The following is a 27,164-nucleotide window of genomic DNA, read 5'->3' as shown; positions in this document are numbered from 1 at the left end:
TAATCCATTGTAGCCCGAAAGAAATTCTTTAAATCCTTCGATCTTATCATTCATCTCTTTACATCGCTATTTACATATCAAAATTCTTTGTCATAATTTTCTTACAGTCCAGTTTCTTTGAGTTTATTAAAATCAAGAAATGCTCGCGTTCTTAATAATTTTCTGAAAATCATCATGCTTTATTATAAAAGAATATTCCAAAGAAAAACACAATGACATCATCAAAATTCCTTTCTATAGTGAAATTATTACAAGACGTAAATTCTACAAGTCGTAGAATTCGGTACTTATCAATGTACAATCCCAGATAGCACAAAATATTCTATAAAATATTCTTATAAAATACACATGTTCAGAATATTTTAATCGAATATCCTACACATACATAGAATATGTATTTAGTTAAATTCATATTCGTAATAAAAAGAACACTTATAGAATGTTCGTCGCATTTCAAAACTTTATTTTGAGTAAAAGAATTCTAAGTATTTCTATATATGTCTGGGCCTGATCTTGTTCAGCAAGGTTAAAACTGATACTTGATAGTACAGTAGTATATCAGGTATTAAGATATTATAATATACCAGGCACTATAGATATAGAGCACTGCTTTACTATACAATAGCGTGTGATATATTATTACGCTTAGCAAATCCTCAGCTGAATCTCGAGGAAAAACATTTCCAGAAAACCATTAGGTAAGTATTGCACTTAAAATATATATAGCAACAAGAAATCTCAATGCTTTATAAATATTATAATTTGCAGGTATATTCTCGGCTTAATGCAAAAGGAGAAGCAAATCAATTGAAGCTAAAAGCATCCAGTAGACTCAACAGTTGAATGAGCGCTCGCTGTTATTGTATTCTTTTAGATCAATCAGAATTTTAGATCTAGAAGAATACATCAATAGCAGCAAGAACTTCCTCAACTGTTGAGCCTGCTAAACGCAATGTATCCGTTGTAGAATGTGATTTTAAAATTTATCTCGTTAATGTTTTTTTTTATACATTGTTTATATGTAATTAAAAAGTATATACACAATACAATATTACGTTAAATAGCTATGGACAATAGAGATAATTTAGACCGTAGAATTAAATGTCTTAATAAACGTTTATGCAATAATTGTATATGTGTATATATAAATTGTACATTGATATGACAAAGAAAATATATATGTACCATATAAAAAAATTATTATATACATTAAACAAATAATGACCATATTACGATATACACTGTCAATACTGAAAATCTATGGTGTATATATATAACATAAATTATAGATTTCTTAAAATCTATAGTTAATGTTACAAATAGTTATAGATTTTCAATACTGGCAGTATAAATATCGACACGGCTGATATAATCTAAAATTCTAAAATTTATATCTAAGATTGATCAATGTTACTTTGATTTTGAACAAGGTTTAAAATTACTGTATCTCTCGGCATTAACTAAACTCTTTCTCACGGCATTAAAAAAAAAAAGTCAAAGTAATGTTGGTGCAAGGCGTAAATAAATTATTTCTCAGAGAACATTATAACATCTTAAAGATGTCTAAAGGAGATTGCAAATGTCTTTTATAAGACACCTAAAAGAATCATAATTTATATAGATAAATATCAAAGTTGGTAAAAAACATGTTTTAAATGTGTTTTAAACAATTTAAAACATGCTTAATTGATGTTTTTAATATGTTTTTTTTTATAGTACTGTTTAAAGTACTTGCATATTTGAAGTATTAAAAACATATTTAAGAAAAAACACAATACGTTTTATTCTTAAAAAAAAAAACATTAGTCTACCAAGCTAATAGATTCCTGCTAGATATAGAGCGTCTAAAAAATTCCCTAAAGACATAAAGTGGATCATAACACATCTTAAAGACATCTTTATGATCATTTTAAGATGTCTTAAAATATGACTTTAAGGCTTCTAAGTAATCATCACAGCCATATTGAAACCATGATATCAGAAATGACACGTTAATTTTTATGACATGCTATTTGTAAATAAAAATAATTTGAACTCGTAAAAAGTAATAAATATTTTTATTCAATGCCTATTTTTACTTACACGTACCTTTTATCATTTTTTTACAATTATTTACTATCAGAAGAAATAAGCAGTTTTTGTCCATTTTTACAAATGTTTTAACGCGATCTCATCATTTTGTTTTATTCAAATTGTCTTTATTTACACACAACAAAAATTAACGTGCCATTTCTCGTTTCTAACATCACAATTTTAATATGACTGTGATAATTACAGGAGATTATTTAAGATGTCTTAAAGTATGATTTTCAGATGTCTTTAAGATGTCTTAATGTTGTCTGGGAACCTTATCATATGCATAAGATTAGGCAGACATATATGAAAATATGTAGAATATAGAACATTGTATAAAATATTTTATGTGTTCAGAACAGTATCACTAGAATATACTATTAATATTTGAACATACTATTAATATTTGCAGTATTTTTAATACATCTACAGAATGTAAAAATGTTCTTAATAAATATTTATAGAATGTTCGTATGCTATCTGGGGTTGACTGTAACTTGACTGTAAATGCAGCCTCTCGTAATCACGATTGCAAATGAGTAATTGGCATAAAAGTTTTCCTAGCTAGACATAATGCACCATCAGATAACATATTTATTGTGAAGACGGTGCTCTTTGAGACATGGCATTGAACAGAAACGATTGGCGTTATATTCGAAAGGCACCTTATCAGTCATATCGATGGCGCATTGGAAGCATCGCGACATCACAGTGTATCCTTCACTCAACATCCGATTCTGTACGATCAAAGCTCTCTACAAGACGAAGAGAAAGAAACAAATTAGATAAACCAATTAGATATTCCAATGAAAGAACAAAGTTTAAACTATTAACAAAATACATTTTCAATACTTCCTATAACATGCTTAACCTTTTCTTTATCGCTGAGATTAAGGAACTTTTGCTTCTCGTTTTCCTCCTGCTTCTTTAATTCGAATTCCTTCCTTTTAACTTTCTCCTTAAAGCGTTTCAACTTACGCTGCTGTCTTTTCTTTTCCGTTTCTGCTTGTTCTATCTCATCAGAGAGCGGCCCAGGTATTTGAGACTGTTAAGCATACATATGTAAAAATTTATAAAAATTATTTTTTAAGTAGATATATTAATGTAACGTTCTATTGTAAACAATACTTTTTGATAATTGAACTTGTCCGGGTTAGCTTCCATAAATCTTCTAAACGTATTTCTAGTTTTTTTATCGTTTGCAGCAGCATATGGTGTCTGCAGTTTTTTATTCTTATTGCAAGGGTCAGATCCGATTTTTAGCAGCAACCTATCAACAAATCAAATTACATAACTCAAGATTTCGTTAAAAATATAAAATTTATTCAATAATAATAATAATATGTACGCACCATACTTGCTCGCAATGTCCACCAAGTGCCGCCAAATGCAGCATTGTATTGCCATCCTCATTGGTATCATTAACCAATTTCGTCACGTCATTTGTGCTCACGAGAATATTGTTAGACATAACGCAACTATCTATGACGTCTTTCTTGTTTTGTTCCTCTTCGCACTCCTTAATTTTGGCTAACAAGGTATCAATAACCGACGATAACAGATCATTATCGCCCCGCTTACAGGCAATCCATAATTTAATCTTAGCGTCCGATAGCACTTCATTGTTCATCTGATCTAAAAATAATGTAATATAATACACTAAAATGAAAATATGTATTAATGCATTTTTCGCTTTCTCTTAATTTTAATATAAAAATCTTTATATTATTTGATTTAAACTGTAAACATTTTCTCAAGTTTTCGAAAAAAAGATTATAATTTTGATATACAGAAAAATTTTGTTTATCTGCAATCCACTTATATGAACAAATTCGTGCTCAGTTCCAAATATACTTTGAGCTCTTATTCGAACTACGGATGTGTAGTTCAAATAATAAGAGTTTGACGTGTTCAATTATCTGAATGTCAGTTCCAAAATTATTGAAACAAATAAGTAGATACTATAGAGGAAGGAACTAGTAAGTCTCTATTACCTGAATTCGGAACTGTCCTGTCTTCCATATGCTCTGATAAACAGAGTTCTACTGTACTTATTAAAAAATGTAAGACTTACTGTCTTTCTTGACTTTCTTTTTCTGTCTATGAGCTTTCTTGTTTTTCATGTATCTCGGCACAGTATCTTGAAACGGTTGTAAATTCGCCCTAAATGACACCTCAAAATTTTCTTCAGTTAAAAGAACGTCTATTGGAAAATTTGGATCCATTTCGGATTCAGAGGACGATTGAGCTAATTTAACAATTATATCTGTAAAATAGTAAATCTTTCTTTTTAATCTAACATACAAATATATGTGGAGTAATATAAACATAATTTTATGCAAATATTATTTTTAATAATAATCACAACATGTCTGGTGGAGGATCCTAATTAAAAAAGTAGAGAATCTTAATTACTCATATTTCAAATTAATGATATGAACCTGGCAGTGGTCGATTCGGACTTTTCCTCGGTTTCGCCCTATCTATGTGCGGACGAGAATTCCGGTGTTGCTTCTCTGGAGTAGATTGCGCAGGTGTCTTAACGTTATCCTGCGGACTACTAAGATTACCGGCATTAGAATTGTACTCCGTAGCAACTTCTCCTTCAGGTATCTCGCTCATGATCTCCGGTTTCGAGACCTTCTTCCGTACGGGCTGTCGCGGAGAGTTGGGGAAACAGTCCGTGAAATTCGCCGCAGAGCCTAAAATATGTACAAAAATGAATTGTTCGATACAAATTGAATATAAATTAAATTGAAATTGTGAAACTATCTTATTATTATTATTATTATTTACCATAAATCTCCATGGTGCTCAAAATATCGTATACCCTCTTGACTTCTCTAAACGTTGCTCTTCGAGTAGGGAATGGCAGTGGTCTTATTCTAAAATCGTTCTTATCTAAAGGTGGATTCTTGCCACCGAAGAGCACCGTACGATTGTGTGGACCGACCGCTCGGTATAAAATAGCTGCTGAATTGTTGATGTGCATCGACCATGAGTCCAATATCTCTTGTACATGCTAGAATCGTTACATCAGCTTGCAGCTTGTTTAATTGGCTATTAAATAACTCATTAATCTCTAGCGAGATATGTAAACAGAATGTACCTGAATAAGCGATGCTTCGTTATATTTTCGCAAACTGGCACCAGCGCTTTTCGCGTGATTACCATTTGTACGAGAATTTTGAGCGAAGCCTTGCTTTGCTCGCACGGTATAAGAATGAAAGGTCTTGTGCACGATAGGCTCACCATCTGTGATACACACCAAAACGGGTGAATATAACAATTGTGCACATCATCAAAATATTCTTAAGAACAATGCGTACCCTGAAATACTGCCGCGGCGAAGTGTCCACCACCGACCATGATGACCGTCCATTTGGACTTTCTGCCGCTGTCCAGTGCCTGAGCGATCATCTCAGTGTCTTTTTCGGGAATGTCCTAAAACGTAATTGCATATCTCCCGATCTGGCAAGTACAGAGCACGCCAAGCGACTCTAACAAAGTAATCAATTTTCAAAATGATACTTCGTGTGCAAGCATATATCTTCCAAGCATACGTAACAGTAGACTTGTTCTTTTTAGCTAAACTTTTTGCAGCGTTTACTTTTTCTCTTTTTTTCTCTACGTTGCATTAGAAAAAAAAAGGAGGAAAAATGAACATGCAACAAGTTCATGAAAAGAATAGACTAATGAATAATAATGCATAAGTTTGCACCACTTTAATTGACGACAATCCTGCTAATATTAACAAACACACCTTTTTATGATGCAGTAAACACCGGTAGATACTAAATATATTGCCATCATCATTCTCGAAAAACACCTTGGTGTGACGACTTGCGACAACCTGCAACTTCCGCTCCTTGGTCATTTCCTCGTTGTACTCCGTATCCGAAATGTCTGACTCGATTGTTTTCCCGCGTCTTTCTGATGTCTTTCTGGACCTGCCAAGTCCAGTCTTACTTGAAGACTCGTTCTTGGTTTGTTCATTAGATGAAACCCCAGTCTCCGAAGTACCAGCATCGTCATCGTTCTCGGACTCTACCTCGCTACCAGACAGGCTAGACATGTCGCCTATAAAATTCCCACATGTCTAACTGTTTTTGCACCGTCTTAAAGTCGCCATGTACTTCATCTCAGACTGTACCTTCGCCGGCTAATTTATTGAAATTGTCCTCACTAATTGACTTCAAACCATTCAGATGTTGTTTTAGATTGTAACGATGCCAATCCAGCTTATAGTGGAGTCTCTGTTGCACCTTGTCCTCAAATTCAGTATTACAATAGGAACAACACAAAGAATCGGATACCACCAGCTCGCATATTATCTGCTCGCTATCAGGTACTGCAAAGCAGAGGTGAAGTCCATGTGTGAAATCTTGCTAAACTGTTGCCTATTTCCTATTTTTTCACGCATATTGAAAAATTAAAAACGACCTTGCCGTTTTTTTAGGATAATCTCATTAAAAAATAATATTCAACTTCTATCAATTCGTACAATTAAGTTTTATCTTTGTAACGGCCAAAAAGATCCAATGTCATTTAATTTCCTGACTAATATTGTATCCAACTGATTATATTAAAGACACGAACTCAAAGTTTTCACTGGTAATCTTTAGACTCTACATATAGCGATGTTATTGTATTATGTTTTTTTAATATAATTATGAATTCTAGGAAATAGAATATTAATGTGAAAAAAATTCTCATTATACTAATCTTATTATAACAATACGTTAAATGATATTAAATCATAATATTATTCTTAAAATACGTGTTTTCATAATTTTAAATAAAATTTAAACAATCGAGACATAAACATTTTAAGCTATGAATATCATTTTCTTCATTCTGCATCCGAAGCTTTTAAACCGATAATTGTTTTAAAACAGTATCTAAAAACATATGGCATTAGATTGTATAACCTTTTTGTTATTATCTCCTACAAGAGAGAGATAAAAGGTCATACAATTTAATGCTTTAAATAAGCGTAAATATTTACACAAATTTTTTCCTATTGACAATTGACAATATAAAAACAGGTGCATACAACATATAATACAGTACACAATAAACACATTTTATTTAATTAACTATTATTAAATGATATCTACTCTCAGCGTAATTGTTTCAAGAGAAACAGTTACGCTTCTCTAGAACATGAACTTGCTCAATGTCCTTCGTGCCTTGACAAACGTCACATATGTGAGCTATCCTTCCTAGCTGCACCTTCTGTTCCCAATCTGAACGTTCGTCTCCGTCTCGCTCTAAAGGCGGAGTTTTATTCTGATCTCAGCGGAAAATAAATAAACATACGTTTCTCGCATTCCTGCGTCTGTTATACATTTACAAAACCAGTTCAAACCAGGTTCACAGTTCTGAACTCACCGTAAGTCGACGGTGACTGCATGCACCGTGCAACTTTAATTCCCTTGGTGATCCGGCTGAAGTCATCCTGGTTGTGGATCTTGTAGAGCTGATTTGCTGTTTTCGCAGCTTCAGTCATGACTTCGCCAGACGAACACGTCTCATTCGCCATCGTGAGAAGAGATCGAAGAACAATGGCAGAAAATCGGTGGATGGGACAAGAATTCGCTGGAGTTCAGAAACGATACAATATACACAATGCGTACTGACCGTTTCGTCGTCTTCGCTTTACAACTTGCGCATGCTTGCGCAAGTCCCTCGCGATTGCGCATGATTGCGTCATCGTCGCGTCGTGTGCCAACATGTCGCCATCGGGCGGGACATTTGAATGAGATAAGAAACATACATGAAGTGCGAATGTATATTCAATGTTTATTGAATAGCATTTCGTTCTCGCGAACGCGAGAGAACATGTCGCATGTACAGCGATAATATTAATAAAATGCAGTTTACACAACTATAAATATCCCTTCTATTTTTAAATCCTGTTTTAATCGTTTAAAAAATAAAATATTCTTTTAACGTATTTCTGTTACGTTATTTCTGCGATAACCGGAAAGGACGAGGCTTTTATCGCATGATAAACCTCTAGAAATTATCTTATTCTAGTTCGCACTGTAACTTCTATATAATAATAAATGTATCACTTTTTGCGCACCCTAATGTTTGTAAAGTATTTTGTAATTTTTTTAAATGTTTATAATTAAAAGTCGTAGTTTCGAGCATAATATTTGAAAAATTGAAATTGTAATAGACTCATCATTTAAGTCTAATATTTGTTGAATTTAAGTATAAATATAGGCGAATGGTCCTCAGAAACGTGTTTTTCTTCGTATATTCTTAGCTGCCAGAAAGACTTCATCATTTTTGTAACACTCAGAATGACGCATTGAATATGAAATATAATATTACTCATAGCCTCACGTTTCTGCTATTTATATTCATTCTTATATAAGCAAAAAATATATATATATTCTGCGTACATAAATTAACTATAGCTTACATCACTTATTTTAGCCTATCAATAAATATGCCCTTTCAGATTATCAATCAGTCTTAAACAGTAGCAATAGATAACTATATAAAATTTGGAGAAGAAGGTATGGAACAATCTGTTTTGTACTTTGACGTTTTTGGTTGTTGCATACTGCGCAACCAAAGTACTTGGTTTCAATAACTTACTGCACATTGTGCCATTAGTAACGCCTATTAATATACATAGAAGCAGAATAAATTCTTTATGTGCTAATAGTGGATTTCGTTCGAAGTTTTTCACATTTTAGAAAATGTATTCCTGTGCATTTTCGCGAAACTTTAGTTTTCGCTCAAAGAGCTTTTAATTCTTGCTCAAAACTACTTACGAAATCGAATAATATAGCAATATGTTAATAGAAAAAGAGCTACAAAATACTAAGACTTTGTCATTAGCAGGCCTTATTCGCATATAAAATATCACTCATAAATAAACGTGCTACCGACGACATAAATTAGTGAATTAAATAAATAATACTATATAAATAGAGAAAAAGAGAAAAATAGAACTATCTTTTGAAAATCGACAACGTTTCCATTGTGTTAAAGACACATGTAAATAAAAAATAATATCCCATTTAGTGCACCAACTAAATAATTTATCTGTATTCTTGAACTGCCATGTATCCTGAAATAAACAACATTAATAGATATAAATCACATTACATTTGCAATTTTTCAAGCAGCATAAAAAAGTATAAAATTTATCTACTTGTTCTAATAAATTAATAAGCAATAGAAGATATATATTTTTGTTTTTATATTTAGATTTTCATACATCTTTATCAATTATACATTGTACAATAAAAGATGCATATCTAAAATTTACAAAAGTTTTACTCTCTAAAGCAAGATATTTGTATGGAACTACTGTAGTTGAATTGAATAAATACTATAATTAAATAGAGAAACCAAGAGTCTACCTCTGTTTGGAAGGACTGAAAGGAGATGGTGGGTTGATACCAGGTATACTGCTGTCCTTGTAAAGAATAAACCAAGTGAAACCTGTTATCACAAGTCCGCTCATCGTTGCTTTCAACAGCCACCCAAATCTGCTGTAAAATGCTATCAGCATATCAGCGGTTGCTCCTGCGTACTGATTGCCGGTGTTCAAAAACTTTTCGTTATCCGTCGGCAATTGTTTCACATCAAATTTCGATAAAACGTCAGACATATTCGATATTGTTTCGTACATTTGCGTAAATGCTATCGGCAAAGAATATCGATCGCTGGTTTGCCATGACAAAAGCTTTCCTGAGGGCAGAGCATGAGAAACTCATATCAGCCACATAAATCTCTTGAAAGACAGAAAGAGAAAATTATAGAGCTTTTATAGATTACATTAATTCGTAAAGAAAACATTTAAATTATTATTCTTTTTTAAATTAATATTATAAATAATTTAATTTATATTCATAATTTTGAAATTAAATTATAAATATATATTTCAATTAAAATACAATATTATAAATTTTAAATAAAATAATATTATACAATATATTACATTTATATCCTAACGCGTGAAATTTTCCAAGTTTAAAAGTAATTAATTTAATAAAATGATAAGATAAAAGATAAAATAAATAAAGAAGTTCTCTCTTTAGTTGCCTTTTCTTTTTTATGATCAGGCATGTACTTTTAAAACGATGACACAGCCTTGATAAATTCGGTCATGGGCAACGCAGACCTCGCATAATAAATGTATGAGCGAGGAAACTGGAGAGGATCGAAGGATTCACGTCATACGAGAAAAGATGATCTCATAATAGAAATGGGCCACGCGCCCCGGTAAAAATATAACCGAAGAATGCAGGCTACATGTGCATATGTGCATTTTAACACGAGTTCGGAGCCCGCACGTTTAAATGATAAAACTCTTGGAAAGCACCACAGGAATATAATCATTGATTATCTCTTCGTCTCTTGTACAACGCACGATACAACGCGTTCTCTGAAAGGAATAAAGTTCACGGAATAAATTGTCAATTTTTGTGCCAAGGAATAATTCGTTTATTGAAATCAGAATAGCGACTAGAGAATCGTCTGATTTCCTAAGAGAACAGGACAGGACGTTGATTCATAGCGATACAATATCAAATTTATATAAATGAACAAATGACTTTCGTGATCCGAATTAGATTTTTGCTTTAAAGCGGTTAATATTACATAAATAATTTAAGAAATATACAAATTGATAACAAATAATAATTAGAACATAAAGCAACTTAACAAACGATTGCCTGGACAAATTATTGCCGAGATGTATTAGATTTATTTCTTTCGTCTGCGCGTTTTTATCTATTAGAAATAAAGCTCACACAATTCCAGATAATATTACAGCAACGTTACAATCCTGCTGGAATATTATTAGAATGTTTTATGCTATCTGTGATTGTGAATTTTTGCGAAAAATAATTTGTTCAATGAAATCATAACAGAAATGAGAATTGTCTGGTTTTCGAACGTCTTAATATCCGTATCAGATTAAAAATTGAAATTGAATTTAATCAATTAGAAAAAAGAGAATTAATATATGATATAATATCAACTAATATTAAATAAAATAGACCAAGAAATGTTTAAAAACACAAATAAGAGAAAAGAATGCATTTACAAAACGAGTCTTGATAATATTGCTTAGTAATATTTATATGTAAATGTACAAAACAATAGTTATACTAATATTTAATTTAACGAACTTTGCTTTGATTAGTCAAATTCAATCTCAATCTCTACTCTGATAGAGGCATAAAAGAATGAGATGGAACACCAATTTATAGCAGTACAATTTGTAAAATTAATATAAACAAACAAATGATGTTTAGATCGTGTTAAGTTCTTGTAGCATTAATAAGTTAATATTACATAAATTGGAAAGCATGAACAGTTAATATCACATAAATAATTCTAGAAATATATATCTACATGACTTGCTAACAATAAATAATAATTAGAACATAAGGCAAATTAACAAACGATCGCCTGGTCAAATATTATAGAAATATTAGATCTGTTTTTTTCAGCTACATTTCTATCTCTTCTTTTTTTTAAAGAAACAATCACTTGCCCATGCTGTGAAAGCAGAGAAAGAGAAAGGCAAATATATAGAAAGGCATAACTGAGAAGAACATATCCAATAATATAAGTGTATAGAAAATATAATCAGAGAAATTACAGAGCTAATTTCCGTTTCGGAGCTTATTGCGTTTTGACAGGAGACAAAATAAAAGTAAAGTACAGGAGACAAAATAAAAGTAAAGTACATATCGGCGTGCAACGACATAGGCTTCCTCTCGAGACAGATTCGCATTGTCGACAATCCCACTTCCAACGTAACCAAAACAAAAACTTGTGTATACGACGGATTGACCCAGAACGGGTATGTCCTACCGGCGACGATCTACTGTCGTTCGCGTGACAACGATTCTCTCCTCATGGAAGCGATTCAGATCGCTAGGAACGTCCCTTTCAACAGAATCAAAACAGAAAATGTACGTTTAAATTAATTTAAATCTAACCTCAATTGAGATTCGTGGACGCGCGAACGGAAGCTTGGCATCACGTCCGATCTCGGGAGGTAGAAAGATTCAGGCGACGTGCTGATTTAAAGGAAATTGAGAAGAGCAAGACGTTCAAGCGACTCGTGTTTACCTACCATAATAATTCAGGTACAGCTTGGCCACGAGAATGGCGAGCGAGAAGGTAAAAAGCATCAGACTGAACGTCCATTCGTTCACGTGAATTCTCGACCAGAGGCTAGTTGGCGTCGATTTCTGGCTCTCGGCGAGATTTCCATTGCCGTTCGTCAGTGGTGTCGAGCCAATTCTCGACTTGAACATCGTCATCGTCGGCATCGCCGTTCGCGTCGACATCGTTCGTGATGATAGGTCGGAGTCATGCGCATGCACATCCAAACACGCCAACAGTTCGCGACACTCTAGTGACACAGTAATGACAGCCAGTCGCCGCTGAACCGCTTCACCCGCTCGCTTACCCGCTTACCCGCTTCCAGCAGCTTCCAAAAATAAAGGTGATCAAGCACGGGTGTGTGCAAACGCGCACGCGCCGTCTGTCTCTTCCGCGTACGTCAGGGACGTACGTCACGTACGCTCCATGAGAGACTCTAGTGCCTATTCCAAGGGAGCTTTCTAGCAGAAACACAAATCGACACAAGAGTCTTTGTTTCTTACTGATTATCGAACAAAGATGATCCTTGTGTCAATTTGTCTCTTGCTAAAAAGCTCCCATAAACCCAGTTTCACAACTTATGATTAACTCTTAACTGAGGTTTAACTTATTCTTCACCCAAGTAGAACAATAAGTCACGATAACAAACTGACATTAAAATAAATCAGAAATGATTGAAAAATGATCATTTTGAAATCATTTTGATATCATATAAATGACTTGTTGTTCTGCTTGAACAATTATAAAATAATTCGTAGAGCATCTAAAGATAAATTTAAAGCAGCCTTAAATATAAGATTTGACTGATGAATATGGACATAAGTCTAGAAGAAGAAGATGTAATTGTTTTTCTTAGAACGAAAACGTGAAAAATGTAGAGAAAAAATTACTTGATCGATATCCTATACTTTTTACTGAATTTCTTGCATAGTTAATCTCTTTTCTCTTCTTATTTTCAACATAAAACGAAAAAGAGCAGAAAGAAAGAGAGAGAGAGAGAGAGAGAGAGAGAGAAACTGTAAGAAGCTTAACTAAAAAGAACAAGCCTATGGTTTCTATAATAATAGAAACTTATTATAAGAATTTTAAAGAAACATAGCGAATGAAAAGAGAGACAAGAAAAACATGATATAAGATCAGTAATAATCCAGGTAAAACACAAAATTATAATAAGATCAAGATAATGTCAGTTAGATTGAAGTCATTTTAAGAAAAATCATAGTGATAATGTTATTTGATTTGTATATTACTTTTGATGATGATTTTGTGATAAATTCTTGATATGATAATGTGATTTTTAAATGATTTTTAAACTGTGTTCTCACGAAAAAATTCTTGCATTCGCGAAAGTCATAGAGTTATCAGAGTCAGTTTTATCAAACTCCGATTAACTTGATTTATCATTATTTTATTAAATAATACGAATAAAATAAAATAAATAATAAAATTCTATGTATACAAAAAATTAAGAACTGTATATTAGAGATTGTCTTAAGCGATTCTGCCGAGTTAATTATCGATTAAGTTAATCGGAGTTTGATCAAAGTCGCCTAATGTCCACTTCTATGTAGATTAACCTTAATCTCGATTTAACTTACTTTTTATTTTGTTCTATTTCTAAGAATCATGAAAAGATAAAAAGTAAGTTAAATCGAGATTAAAGTCAATCTACATTGATAGATATGGACATAACTTAAGCGATATTCGCATTATTTTGTTTACACGGAATAATTTTATTATTCCATATTCAATTTCTGGGTAGCGATCGTGTAGTTTTTTTTTTTCTTTAGAACGGAAACATAACAATTTTTCCATTGAAAATAATGGGGAAAAAATTCACTTTTCACATTTCTTTTAGGAAAACGTTACATGAGATTTCTTCTTTCCAACTGAACTTCTTGCATCTCGTTTAACTTTCCTCCTTTTTTCTTCATCGCGGAGAGAAAAAAGAAAAGATGAACAATGTAAAAAGTTCAACAAAAAAGAACCTGGGGTTGTATTCTCGAAAAATATCGCGTACGAAAATATACAGTATATATTATGCAAATTATAAATTTCCTAGTATTTTCGTATATGATATTTTTCAAAAATACAGTCCTTGGTCAACGATCGCTATATTTTGAATCGCGAATCGAGTCGCGAATTCTAATCACCCGTCACTGAACGTTTCAGTATGAACGGTACTGCCACGCACCGTCATCGACCGCGGCGGGGACGCGGGAAGCAGCACTGCAAGCTGAAGATGACCGCATTCGCCGCTTGTGCGAGATAACGAAGTTGGTCGACGGTGGGATCGACGTGCGCCGAGCAAACCAACCTTACCAACCCGCCAACCGTCAGTGGTGCGCGCGGATCGGTTGCGCGCGGTGGTGACACGTGGTAATTGACAAAGTGTAGTTTGATCGTGAGCATTACGTGCGGGTGAACGAGACAGATATGGCAAGCCACGATGTCGGCATCGGCGACTTCGTGTTGCTGGACGAAATCACGGTCGAGCGCGTGGTGGACAACCTTAGGACAAGGTGCGTACACTCCAAAGTATCGATGACTCCGTTCTGAAATTTGCAGACGCGATTCTTGACAGGTGGAGTCTTGACAGCGGGGAGCGTCCCGCGTTGTGTGAGGCTCGGTTCGTTCCTGTGCCCGCGAGAGGGCGTGGCTTGCGCGTCGGCAGGTGGTCGCCTAGAAATAGTGAAAGGTTTACTTGTCCATGGAGTCTCTATCCTCAGAAGAGACTATTACAGGATCTTTTGATTTAAATTCACCGCATGGTACTGACTCAGGTGACCCTTTATGTTGGATCGGAAATCCGAACAGGAGAATCTCAAGAAAAAGAAGAAGAAGGGTTTACCTTCCTTCAGCCTCCTTACTTCAAACCGAACTGGAGAACCGTTTTGGAGATATTGCAAATTTATAGACGTTGATCGATCGCGCGATCATGTATTATGTATTTTATCAACTTTCCATTTCGAGAAACGGGATTCTCGAACTTATTACTTTATATCATTATTCAGTGAAAGTGAAGATATGCGCGTGAAGCAATGCATTTAGATGATATGCAGGATGATTTAAGAGAATGAAGTACATATATATTTGCATTTCTCTTTCTCTTTTATCTCTCACGTGCTTCGAATGTTATAAGTTCGTAATGTATCTTGAACTTGACCTGCTGAAAGCAACGACAACGTCCGGGGAGACGTCGTCGAAATCATTTTCACTGGATAGCCTTGATCAGTTAATTCTGGCTAGTGATGGTTTGTGTTTTTGCGAGGGTCGGGCAAGACTGAAAGCGCGACGATGAAATTTATAGCGACTCCAAAATAATTTTTGCATCTTCATATATTTTAATCTTTAGAGAATAAAAGTGAGGAAATTGTTATATATAACGATAAAATTTCTGCATATATTTTAATCCTTAAAAAATCAAAAGTGAGAAAATTGTTATAATATACAGCGATTCTTAGAGTTTTTTTCATTTGATGACGTAAGTCGGCGCAAGTGTTCTTTCGCATTCTTCTTTGTTATTCACTGAATGTTAAAAATAAATAATTTATGTTTTTATCAACTTGTGTCATTAGAAGGAAAGCACCTTTATATTTTAAAAGGCGAGTTTAGAAACAAAACAGAAAATATGAACATAAGTTTGTTTGAATTTTTTCATTTTTCAAATTAAAAATAAATTGGAGTAAACACTGGAAAAAAAACGAAGCATCTTTGATATAACTTGATGTTTAACTCACGTTGTGATTTTAATGTAAAAATCAGATATTTTTTAATCATATTTTCTATGAAATACGCATCACGTTATTTTATTTCGATATTTTTAATTGTATATAAATTTATCTTTTCTTTTAAACACAAATAAATCGAGGGAAAAATTAAAAAATGTTTTTTTTTTCATTGTTGGATTATTATTGGATTGGATATATTTCGCTTTTTAAAAGAAAACAATATATAATCAAGAAACACGCGTAGTACATATCAAAAAGCTATAAATCTTAGAAGTAATTTATTCCAGTTTGATAAGCTCGAAGTAATCTCGTTTCATACTTACGTTTTCATTTAATGATTCCAGTGACAACTTTTCCCAGACCAGTTGTACCGACACTAATTATTACTTAATTGGATGTTACTTTTCCGCATTACAGGCGAGGCTATAATTTAAACATAACATAATATAATGAGTTATCAGATCATTGCGTGACTACAGTTGGATTTTAGATGAGCAATCATTAATGTGCGACCGGTTGTTAATCAGCGTTAACTGTAACTAATTCGTCTTTTTTGTACCTCGGTAAATAAAGCTATAATACAAAATTAAAAATAGCGATTAGTAAATTAACTTAGATTAGTTAATTGAAACAGTAGTAATTTCATTGTAATTTCATTTTAATTTCATTATAACGCGTCATACACAGTCATAAACTCATCTTTTTTTTTTTCGAAACTGAACTTTCTCCAAACAAAAATTCGGTGTCTTATTTGAAATATTTAACTCTGTTTGTTTCATCTAAAATTTAATTAATTTTCTTACTAATATTTTATTTAAACTTTTTTTCTAATATATTTGATGACTTCTAATGTAATATCTTTTTTTAGAGCTTTTTAATCATAGTATGGTCGTTTAGTATTTGAACAAATCACAGGATTAATAGCGAAAAGCATATTTCGCTAAATTGAATCTCTAGAATCGATAAACAATTATTAATTAATTTTCAATATAATTTATTGTCTATAAATGAGATCTTTATTTTGCCAAATTGTTTCCAGAGATAAATGACGATTTAGTTGAGCATTCCTTCGTAAAGGTTTTTTATTCTATCTTGCTGCCAAGTTTTCTGAATGATTTCCAAAGATAAATAATGAGCTAATAAGCCTAAATAGGCGTGCGAGTCGAGAAAATCATCGCTTAGCATCGCAAAAAAAGAACACGTCAGGGCAACTACTCCAATTTACAGTATCGTGTGTATCGGAGCATGGAATTAAATATCGCACTGTGAGTAACTGAAGCAACAATATTATACCTGTTGCACGATTGCGTGGGTGCATCATTTTGAGGATAAAGGGCGCGTGTACTCACGCAACACGTACGTTGCGTGCATCCGCCGCGAAGTCGCACAGAGACCAAAGTCAAATAACATAATTTAAGATAAAGCAGCTGTTAATCTATATATTCTTCCCACAATTGTTAGTGACTCAGAGAATGATGACTTTATAATTGTAAACATTTTTTCAAACGTTTCTGAAATCTAAACAGCTTCATAATACACACAGAATATTCTGTTGTTAAGTGATTGTTTAGTTTTTTTCCTTTTAGGTAACTATTATTTTTAACAAAAAATATTTTCTTGATAATAGTTTTACAAATTTAAGAAAAATTTATTATCATGTACTCAAAGCAAGAATTTAGTTTCTTTCGAAGAATGTTTTATAAAATTTTATGAAAGAAGCTACTTTATATAATAAGCAAATCGAATTTGTTTTGATTTAATAATCTTGATTGAAATATTAAACTTATTGAGATTCAAAATATATTTAAATAAATTTTATGTTTGTGATAGATTTGCAGATATATGAACTTTTGAAATATTTGAAAAAAGTAACTAAAAATAAAAAAGTAATTAAAAGATTTAAATATAAAATATGTACTCTTTTCTGTGTGTACCAAAAAGATACCAAAACATTAATGATTTGTATAACATCTTTATTCGTAAATATTTTATCTGTTTAATACATATGAAGATATTGTGTCTTTTATGCAAGTTACAAGCTTTTTTCTGAAATATAGAATCCAGCAAGATGATGTTCGTTATTTTGGTCCAGAATGACATCTTTGTTTTCTTTTGATTTTTATGTCAAAATAATGACGTCAGCTTGCTACCATATTTTTTATGCTTTGTATGTAATTACTACGCTGGACTGAGATTTGAATTCACTTGATAGCACTCAAAGATTAATGATACACAATGCATGACGCATATTTCTTGGAAAATGTATAGATATGTATGAGTGAAAATGAATTACACGCTCTGATTCATCGTACACTCTAGACATATTACGTGAAATCTTAAATAGATCTACATGTTAGATTAAATCAAACTAAGCACGGAGGAATCACGGTTAATTAGGTATAAATATCTGATTGAATGATGAAACTCAATTAGGAATCAATCATTTATGTATATGAACATATCCAATTAGATTGATATGAATTACAAAAATCAAATAATTATCTAAAAATAAATCATATCAAGAATATGTTATAAAACATTTAATTTTAAGGAACAGACTGAAGATTTCAATTACGTTTCGAAAGATCTGATTTATATATAAATCTATAAAGAGCAAAAAAGAAGACTGAAGATTTCAATTACGTTTCGAAAGATCTGATTTATATATGAATCTATAAAGAGTAAAACAAGACACACTTTCTTTTTCAAATTATGATTATGTAAGTGAATTGCTAAGCATTATTTTGTTTATCATAATGTTATATTATCGAGTAATCTGGTTAGAAAGTTTTTCGAACTGTCATATCAGACTTTAGACGATTAGATCTATATCTTTTCGATATCTTGTATCTAAAAAATAATAGGCGAACCCGTTATTGCCAAACTAGATTTCAAACGGGTTCGCCTATTATTTTTCCTGCACGCTTCAAAACTATTAACACAACCCCGGCCATTTGCTAAACTGCAACTTTCACGAGAAAGAAGCAAAAGAGCGTATACAGAAAATCGCACGTAAAGGTCTTACATTTATTTAACGTTAAATATCGGACTCGTGATAAAAGAATCTTTCCTTTTTTTTTTCAGGGGCATCTATGAATTAATTATTTCATGTAAAGAATGATTCTTTTCTCCTGGCAGATTTCACCAAGAGAAAAATTCGGAATTAGAAGTCTCAAACGATTGCGTTAAAATGATTGGTTATAAAATGATTGGTAATTAAAGTACGATGCAAAAAGGATATGTATCACAATTAAGGAAAGCCTTGGTTTGTTTTTTAAACGTTTTGCTCATTATGATCTCTATTAATTTAATATTTTGAACTGTAATTCAAGTCCATTTAATTTATTCCTTAAAATTAAGTTCAATGCAGACTGATTGTCCACGAATTGATACATGGGTTGAGATTTTATTTTTATCGATTTATGTCATCATTTTAGATGACGACTCATGTTATCCAACGCCAACGCGAGCCGAGAAGGCACACGAGGGCAAGCTCATTTAGCGGTAAATTCGATGACAAGAAAATGAGCGTTCGAAGACGCATATCCTCGAATATACACGACGAATGTATGCGACTCGTGTAATCCTTATCGGGGCTCGTGTCGGCGATGCGTCATCATCCTTGAGTTGTTGCATAGTTTTCAGATATGCTCGCGTCATCCTTACGAAGCTTGATAATAGTCAATAATTAATTATAATAATTTTGGTAAAAGTAAATAAATATTAAATGCGAAGAGCAGTTAAAAAATGTAATTAACAATAAGAATTACTGTTGTGTTAAATTAAGATTTTTTTTGCAGAATATTATAATTAATATCTATAACTATATATTATTAATGCTATATATTATTAATGCTACACATTATTAATACTATAAATTAATAAGATAATATTAACGCCATATAATAATAGTTGAATAAACTAATTGATTCGAACAACACTTTTATCTAGATTTATATTTCTTTAATTATCAAAATTCAGTATTTCTTTAATCGAATGTAGAAATTGGAAAGAACGTTCTGTATGTTAAATATATTGTTTTAAATTTTTTGTTATAAGTAAAAAAATAATTAGTTGCATTGGCAAGCACGTCGAAGTAAGGACGAATGACTCATTATATGCCTCGGTAAACTCAAAATTGAGTTGAGTCTGCTGTCTGGCAAATAATACTTATCTTTCGTTTTCATGGATATCGATATATCCATAGAATCGTAAAACTATTTATTAATAAATTTTATTATACGAGCTAATTGCTTACCAAAGAAACTGAGTATTTTACCGAATCAGTGCAAGACCAATGCAGATTCGATAAAATACTCAGTTTCTTTTTGCGTTGCACACAGAAAGTATAAAGTTGCTTGTGTTACTACACGGAGAGAATTTTCTTTTAAAATTTGATAATTTTTCAAAATGGTAGTTGTGATACAATACAAAATATTTTAAAGATTTTTATTATGCACTTCAGTAAAATTAATCAAACTTATTTTATACTTTATTGTAGTTTTATTAATGAATAAGAGAGATTTACATTAAAATTCTTCGTTAAATACAATGTTGTCTCACGATTATCATATTTTCAGTAAATTCTAAGAAAAAATTCTCTCCGTATACGGTTTCTTGAAGATTATCATTATTATAAAAAAAATTTCATTTTAATGATATGAATTTTTTAGGGAATTCTATCTTTTTTGCTTTAATTCTATTTCTAGTTGATTCTACTTTTTAATTGTTCACTCTTTCAGATTTTTTTTTTAATATATCCTCTACTCTTATTGTATTGTTGCAGATTTAATGGGGGAAAAGTTTACACTTATATTGGTGAAGTTTGTGTGAGCGTTAATCCTTACAAAAGCACCAATATTTATGATGTGGATCAGATTAATAAGTACAAAGGTGTGATTTAGTTCGAAAGAATACTGATTTTGAGTTTTTATTTCAAAATGAATATTCAATTAATTGTCGAGACAAATAAAATGCACGCATTTAACTTTTAATATATTTTGCAATGTTTTTATCTTTAAAATCGCTTCCAGGGAGAGAACTGTTCGAGAACCCTCCGCACATTTTCGCGATCGCGGATGCGGTGCATAAAGAGATGAAGCAACAGGGCAGAGACACCTGCATAGTCATAAGTGGCGAGTCGGGTTCTGGTAAAACAGAAGCTAGCAAAATTATCATGAAGTACATCGCCGCTGTAACCAACCTTAGCGGTCAGCAGGAGATTGAGAGGTACGGGTTATCGTTTAGATTATTTAGGAGCTGATGACAATTAGTATCAGTTTTCACTATCTAATCACTATCTGATGTGCGAATCTCTATACAAGTGATAAGATTAATCTCAATGTATTTTCATACATGATCATACATTACTTAATCGCACAATCAATGTAAAATGTAAAATTCTGTCGAGATTATAGTGAAAATATTTATTCTTTCCTTAGAGCTGCTAAGCGCGATAAAAATGCATTTTTACAGAGTGAAAAACATTCTCATCCAATCGAACTCGATATTGGAGGCATTCGGCAATGCCAAAACAAATAGAAATGACAATTCATCACGTTTCGGAAAGTACATGGACATCAATTTTGATTTCAAGGGAGATCCCATCGGCGGCCACGTGACTAATTATCTCCTCGAGAAATCGCGGGTGGTCTATCAGCAAAAAGGAGAACGCAATTTTCACTGCTTTTATCAGGTTTCGTTCATTCGCAATCACTACAATTTCACGCTTGAAGCTTCCTGCGCGATTAGAAACTATAGGAATAAGAATTGCTCGCAAATACAAAATATGTCATAGCAGAAATTTAATTTTTAGTTATTGAACGGCTGCAGCGAGGCTGAATTGAATAAGCTACGTTTAGTCCGCGATCCGGCGGCTTATTATTTCATCGATAATGGAAAAAATAATAAGACGACCTTCTCTGATAGAAATGATTACAAAACTGTTTGTAGTGCCATGTTTACTCTTGGATTCTCTGCGAATGAGACGCATACCATATGGAATGTTATCGCTGGTATCTTACATCTGGTAGGCAGTTGACATAAAAATAAAACACTTTTCTTAACACTCTAACATTTCTTATATTTTTCTTTCCAATCATTATATGCGTCATTTAATTCTTCATTACCCTTTCCAGGGTAACATCACTTTCAGGCTGGATGATGACAAACTTATAATCGGGAATAATAGTGCTTTGAACGACACCGCTAACTTGTTCTCCATCAACTCAAAAGATTTGAGCACTGCTCTCTCGCAAAGAGTCATAGCAGCGGGTGGAGAAGTCATGCAAAAGACTCACACTTTGATCGAAGCTGAATACGGTCGAGATGCATTAGCGAAAGTGTGTTCAACTTATTTATTTTCTTACAGTTTTTTTATAATTGACATGTATTGACAAAGATCTTTATAAATTTTTCAGGCTATATATGAGCGATTGTTCACGTGGATAGTATCGCTCGTCAATGGATCCATCAACGTAAATAACAGCGATGACATGAGGAGATACGGAACACTGATCGGTGTGCTTGATATTTACGGTTTTGAAATCTTCGATGTAAACAATTTTGAGCAGTTTTGTATCAATTATTGTAACGAAAAGCTACAACAGCTTTTTATCGGTGAGTGTAATGCTTAATATACACTTCAGATTGAACTTAAGACATAAAACAATAAATTGTAATTACGAACATTTTGTCGCAGAGTTGGTTCTCAAACAAGAGCAAGAAGAATACCATAAGGAAGGGATAGAATGGCAAAACATTGAATATTTCAATAATCAAATCATTTGCGATTTAGTCGAGCAAGCTCACAAGGGAATGATAGCGATCATGGATGAAGCTTGCCTCAATGTCGGGAAGGTCACCGATGAGGTTACTAGAAGATCTAAAGTTTCATTAAGCGAAAGAAGATCTAAAGTTTCTTAAGAAAAATTAAAACACGCCTTTTTTAGATGCTTCTCGATGCAATGGATAAGAAATTAGTGGACCATAAACATTATAGTTCTCGACGATTAAAACCGATGGATAAAGAATTGGAACATAGGACACAATTTAAAATCAAACATTATGCTGGCGATGTGATTTATAATATTAATGGTTTCCTTGACAAGAACAAAGATACGCTCTTCCAAGATTTTAAACGTCTGTTATATCAAAGCAAGAATCCCGTAATTAGCAAAATGTGGCCTGAAGGTGCTCAGAATATTTTAAAGGTACAAAGATGATCGCTCACATATGTGTTATAAATATTATAATCTATATTATAATCGTTAATGCTAAATGTAGATACAATTCATTCATCTGAAAAAGATTCTGATCTGAAGACTTAATTAAATCTGCGTTATTTCTTTTAGACGACAAAGAGACCTTTAACTGCTGGTACGTTGTTCCGAAATTCTATGATCGCACTAGTGAAGAATCTAGCAAGTAAAGAACCGTTTTATGTCAGATGCATAAAACCTAACGAAGTAAAGTCTCCAGTCGTGTTCGATGATGAGAGAGTAAATCATCAAGTGAGATACTTGGGACTTGTGGAGAACATATTGGTGAGACGAGCTGGTTTTGTTTACAGACAACGATACGACAGATTTCTAAAAAGGTATTGAATGCAGTAAAATTAAATAACATAGCTTTATTTGTTATAATGATCAGATAATTATTCAATAAAAATAAAAAATAAAAATGAAATAAATAAAAAAGAACACAAAAGAAGAACTACAAAAAATAAACAGTAATTATGTGGTAAATAACAGAATTATGTGGTTATTAAAACTTTAAGATTTACAAATTATTTTTTGAACGATCTATTAAACTATATAAGTATTCTAAACGCAAATCTATCTCTCTGTTGTAGAAATAATAATGAATTTAATTTTTTGTTACCAGGTATAAGATGATATCGCAGTATACATGGCCAAACTTCCGAGGCGAACGTGATATGGATGGCGTACGCACATTGATGAATGAGAAACACTTCTCGGACGACGTTAAATACGGTCATACGAAGATATTTATTCGCTCGCCACAGACTTTATTTGCATTAGAAAAGGTTAATTGATCAAATCTGGATTTTATATATCACGACAAAATTATAAGTGAATATTAATTATTTCATTAATTATTTCGTAGATGCGCAACGATTTGATACCAGGCGTCGTGATTCTTCTACAAAAGCAATGGCGAGGATATATCTGCCGTCAGAAATACAAGAAGATGAGGGCCGCGTTGATACTGATGGAGCATTACAAAAGATACAAACGACGTATTTATATCAAGCAACTCGAGAGAACATTCAGAAACGCTAAAAATCTTCGAAGTTATGGCAAGACTTTACCGTGGCCACGCGAAAATTTCGCTGTGAGACACGTGGTATCCGCTTTGAGGAATATATACGCGAGATGGTGGGCGTGGATGATACTTAGAGCAATTCCTCGGGAAGATTGGCCGCAACTTCGATTGAAAGTACGCGCTTATAACAATTTTTGCAATCTATCAACTTAACATTTGCCATTTAAAATAGATTATCAGTAAGTAACTCAATATTCGTTAATTATACTGATGTCATAAATATGATTTACAGATGGCAGCGAGCGCTGTGTTGCGCTCGAAGCGATCTTACTGGGGCCAGGATCGTCGCTGGGATGGAAACTATCTGTGCAAACCGGACGAGAATTCTCAAAGTGATGTTTTCAACTCATCGATAAACAATCTACGAAACACTGATCATTTCAAAACCGTTCTATTCAGCGCATTTATTAGAAAGACTAACAGGTTTCTCATTTTGTTGATAATCTCATGATAGATCTAGCAATAAATAGTATGATAATCTAAAAAATAATGCAGGTACAACAAGCCAGCGGATCGTGTTTTAGTAGTGACGGAACATATCGTATATAAGCTTGATGGCGTCAAGTTTAAGAATATGAGAAAAGGCATGCCGATAGCGGAGATCACCGGTCTAAGTGTTTCGCCTGGAAAGGATCAACTTATCACGATTCACTCGAATCGCGGAAATGATTTCATTCTATCGATCATCGCCAAAGACGATAGGGTCGGAGAACTAGTCGGCATACTGAGCAACCGATACTATCAGTAAGTCACTTTGAAAATATTTTTTAAAGCTCAATAATATCTGGATATGCAAATACACTTTATATACATATATTGTATATAAGAATATTATATTTGTTGCAAAAATTTTCCGAAAATTTTGATAAATGGTTCAATTGAATTCCAGGAAAGGGGATATATTTTTTATTTAATTGTAATCTCTCTCTCTCTCTCTCTCTCTCTCTCTCTCTCACACACACACATTTGAAAGAATCTGGCAATAAAATCTTTTTTTTCTTGGATAGACTGCGTGGCGCCGACCTGCACGTCACAGTGGACATAAAGTTCAAGTGCATGCTAGGTAACAAGAGTAAATTATTATATATTGAGGTGATGCCTGATGTCATCGAGCCTACATTCAAGAAGGATGGTAATCAAATCATTTATGCCATTCCACCATCGGTGGGTATCATCGATGGTGGTATTAATAAAAGACAATAGATATTGATTAGTTATAAAGTCTGACGGCTTACTTGAGACTGTATCATAACAAAATATATTGAATATATTTTTTGATAATATACTGTTGTGTGAAACAGTATATTATTAAATGTGTGCCGTTGTGCAATTATTTTACGGAAAGCTGGTTAGCGATTTCGTAAAATAATATCCAGTATTCGCATTTGAGTCTTTCCCGGTTGAATCGATCGTTTTGCATATATTTTTCACGCAGTATTAATCATGTTGTGACGAATGTCAATGCAATTTTATTATGACATGTATGACGAAAGTAACTATATACTGTTACATAATCAAAGTAAATGTGATGTCCGAGTTCTGGTTAATTATAATATACATATTATATTATTATAGGCATTGACATATATTATTGCAGCCGAAAATTCAAGTGCAGGTCGCGAAAATAATTTTGATAAGAACATTAATAAGAATTATCACTTAAAAAATTTACTAATTTTTTTTTTCAACAATATGATGTCATACAGCATTATAACTTCTGACTTTTTATTATAACTTTAAAAGTTATCTCTTTGTCTTATGTTTTAATGGTTTCAACGAAGAAACATTTTTTAATATTTTTTGAAGAATAAACGCTAAAAGTTTGAAATGTTGTCAATTGTAGTACCTGCATAATAGATATACTTGTCAAGAATATGTATAAAAAAAAAAGAGATTGCAGTACAAGTTAATTACATATGCATACATAATGTATACAAGTCACTTGCATGGTATTAAAGTGTACGAGAAATTTGGCTTTCCGTATGCGATATATTCCATCGGGTATTGCGCACATAACGCATTTCTCTGTAAATACTCTATAATGTATTATAAATATTGTTAGCTTATATATAATGTGCGTTGTAAGAGAGATCACAGATTTGTATGCGTCTGTGTAAGAGAGGACGAGATGTGAAATCCACAAATTTTATCGGAATACAACAGTGAACAGCGGCAGATTATGTGAGATAACTTATGACATCTAATTTATATGAGATAACTAAAATGCTACTGTCATATAATGGTATTATACAGAATGTTTCTCATTAACCGCAATTGTACTGTAAGCTTGTGGCCTTCTATACTTATTACAGATTGAAATATTTTTTAAAGACTTTTACATGAACTCATAGATATGCAAACAGCAGTACGACAAAGCAAATATATATATATATTTATATAACTACAAAAACAATGCGACAAAATATATATGCACCCATAGTGCCTGCTAACTTGACACAAAATGGAACGAAAATTAATTGCGTCCTTTTCGAAGAGAAGTTTTGAATCTTTCGTGTACTTAGATTTAGAGAGATTTACTGTGTATAGAAAATATATATGATCAAGCTTAATCAAAATACATATATATTATTTTACGATTATTTCGATGTTACTTCAATTAACATGTTGAGGAACTTGTTATACATTGCCATAGAGTCCGTTAATCCGGTACTTATGCATTTATGAAATATTCATTAAAAACAAGATAGTTTGCTTTTTTTTTAATTCATGTATATTCGTAGAACAGAGTTTACTTTATTTTCATCGGCGATTGTAATCGTAAAGCGCTTTAAAACACATTGAGGAATGTGCCATTGTTAGAAAATAAAGTGGAATTTTCATCTTGTATTCTTTGTACATTCC

The 27,164-nt window shown here is 32.5% G+C and overlaps 3 protein-coding genes across 8 annotated transcripts; 1 reads left to right on the top strand and 2 right to left on the bottom strand.

The window, feature by feature from the left end:
* Positions 1–69: 69 nt before the first annotated feature.
* On the bottom strand, positions 70–7,748 carry LOC105151449 (tRNA endonuclease ANKZF1). Of its 2 annotated transcripts, XM_011065157.2 has the most exons (13): positions 7,468–7,748; positions 6,227–6,424; positions 5,837–6,153; positions 5,403–5,517; positions 5,183–5,328; positions 4,870–5,095; positions 4,515–4,775; positions 4,148–4,339; positions 3,426–3,708; positions 3,202–3,343; positions 2,945–3,118; positions 2,739–2,828; positions 70–162 (listed from the first exon to the last, which is right to left on the bottom strand). In XM_011065157.2, exons 1-13 carry the CDS (start codon positions 7,616–7,618, stop codon positions 133–135), a joined length of 2,325 nt encoding a protein of 774 aa, XP_011063459.2. In that variant the 5' UTR covers positions 7,619–7,748; the 3' UTR covers positions 70–132. The 2 variants fall into 2 exon arrangements, with proteins under 2 accessions (XP_011063459.2, XP_011063458.2); XM_011065156.2 differs by lacking the exon at positions 70–162 and having other exon boundaries at positions 1,062–2,828.
* Positions 7,749–7,858: 110 nt separating this feature from the next.
* LOC105151448 (uncharacterized) lies at positions 7,859–14,512 on the bottom strand. 2 transcript variants are annotated; one of them, XM_087415656.1, is made up of 4 exons: positions 14,379–14,512; positions 12,194–12,553; positions 9,462–9,792; positions 7,859–9,166 (listed from the first exon to the last, which is right to left on the bottom strand). In XM_087415656.1, exons 2-4 carry the CDS (start codon positions 12,408–12,410, stop codon positions 9,082–9,084), a joined length of 633 nt encoding a protein of 210 aa, XP_087271782.1. In that variant the 5' UTR covers positions 12,411–12,553; positions 14,379–14,512; the 3' UTR covers positions 7,859–9,081. The 2 variants fall into 2 exon arrangements, with proteins under 2 accessions (XP_087271782.1, XP_011063457.1); XM_011065155.2 differs by lacking the exon at positions 14,379–14,512 and having other exon boundaries at positions 12,194–13,238.
* Myo31DF (Unconventional myosin ID) lies at positions 14,513–27,149 on the top strand. 4 transcript variants are annotated; one of them, XM_087415633.1, is made up of 17 exons: positions 14,539–14,747; positions 14,810–16,519; positions 16,996–17,221; positions 20,743–20,849; positions 20,990–21,185; positions 21,432–21,651; positions 21,772–21,984; positions 22,094–22,297; positions 22,376–22,574; positions 22,657–22,826; positions 22,907–23,167; positions 23,309–23,553; positions 23,841–24,003; positions 24,084–24,416; positions 24,535–24,725; positions 24,798–25,046; positions 25,310–27,149. In XM_087415633.1, exons 3-17 carry the CDS (start codon positions 17,202–17,204, stop codon positions 25,503–25,505), a joined length of 2,967 nt encoding a protein of 988 aa, XP_087271759.1. In that variant the 5' UTR covers positions 14,539–14,747; positions 14,810–16,519; positions 16,996–17,201; the 3' UTR covers positions 25,506–27,149. The 4 variants fall into 4 exon arrangements, with proteins under 4 accessions (XP_011063461.2, XP_087271760.1, XP_087271759.1 ...); XM_011065159.2 differs by lacking the exons at positions 14,810–16,519; positions 16,996–17,221 and having other exon boundaries at positions 14,513–14,747; XM_087415635.1 differs by lacking the exons at positions 14,539–14,747; positions 14,810–16,519; positions 16,996–17,221 and adding an exon at positions 19,068–19,221.
* The last annotated feature ends 15 nt before the right edge of the window (positions 27,150–27,164 follow it).

The sequence above is a fragment of the Acromyrmex echinatior genome, chromosome 18, assembly GCF_024713525.1.
Source record: "Acromyrmex echinatior isolate Ae372 chromosome 18, ASM2471352v2, whole genome shotgun sequence".
NCBI lineage: Eukaryota > Metazoa > Arthropoda > Insecta > Hymenoptera > Formicidae > Acromyrmex > Acromyrmex echinatior.
The sequence above is the reverse complement of the archived record's forward strand: the minus strand, read 5'-3'. Positions and strand labels throughout refer to the sequence as shown.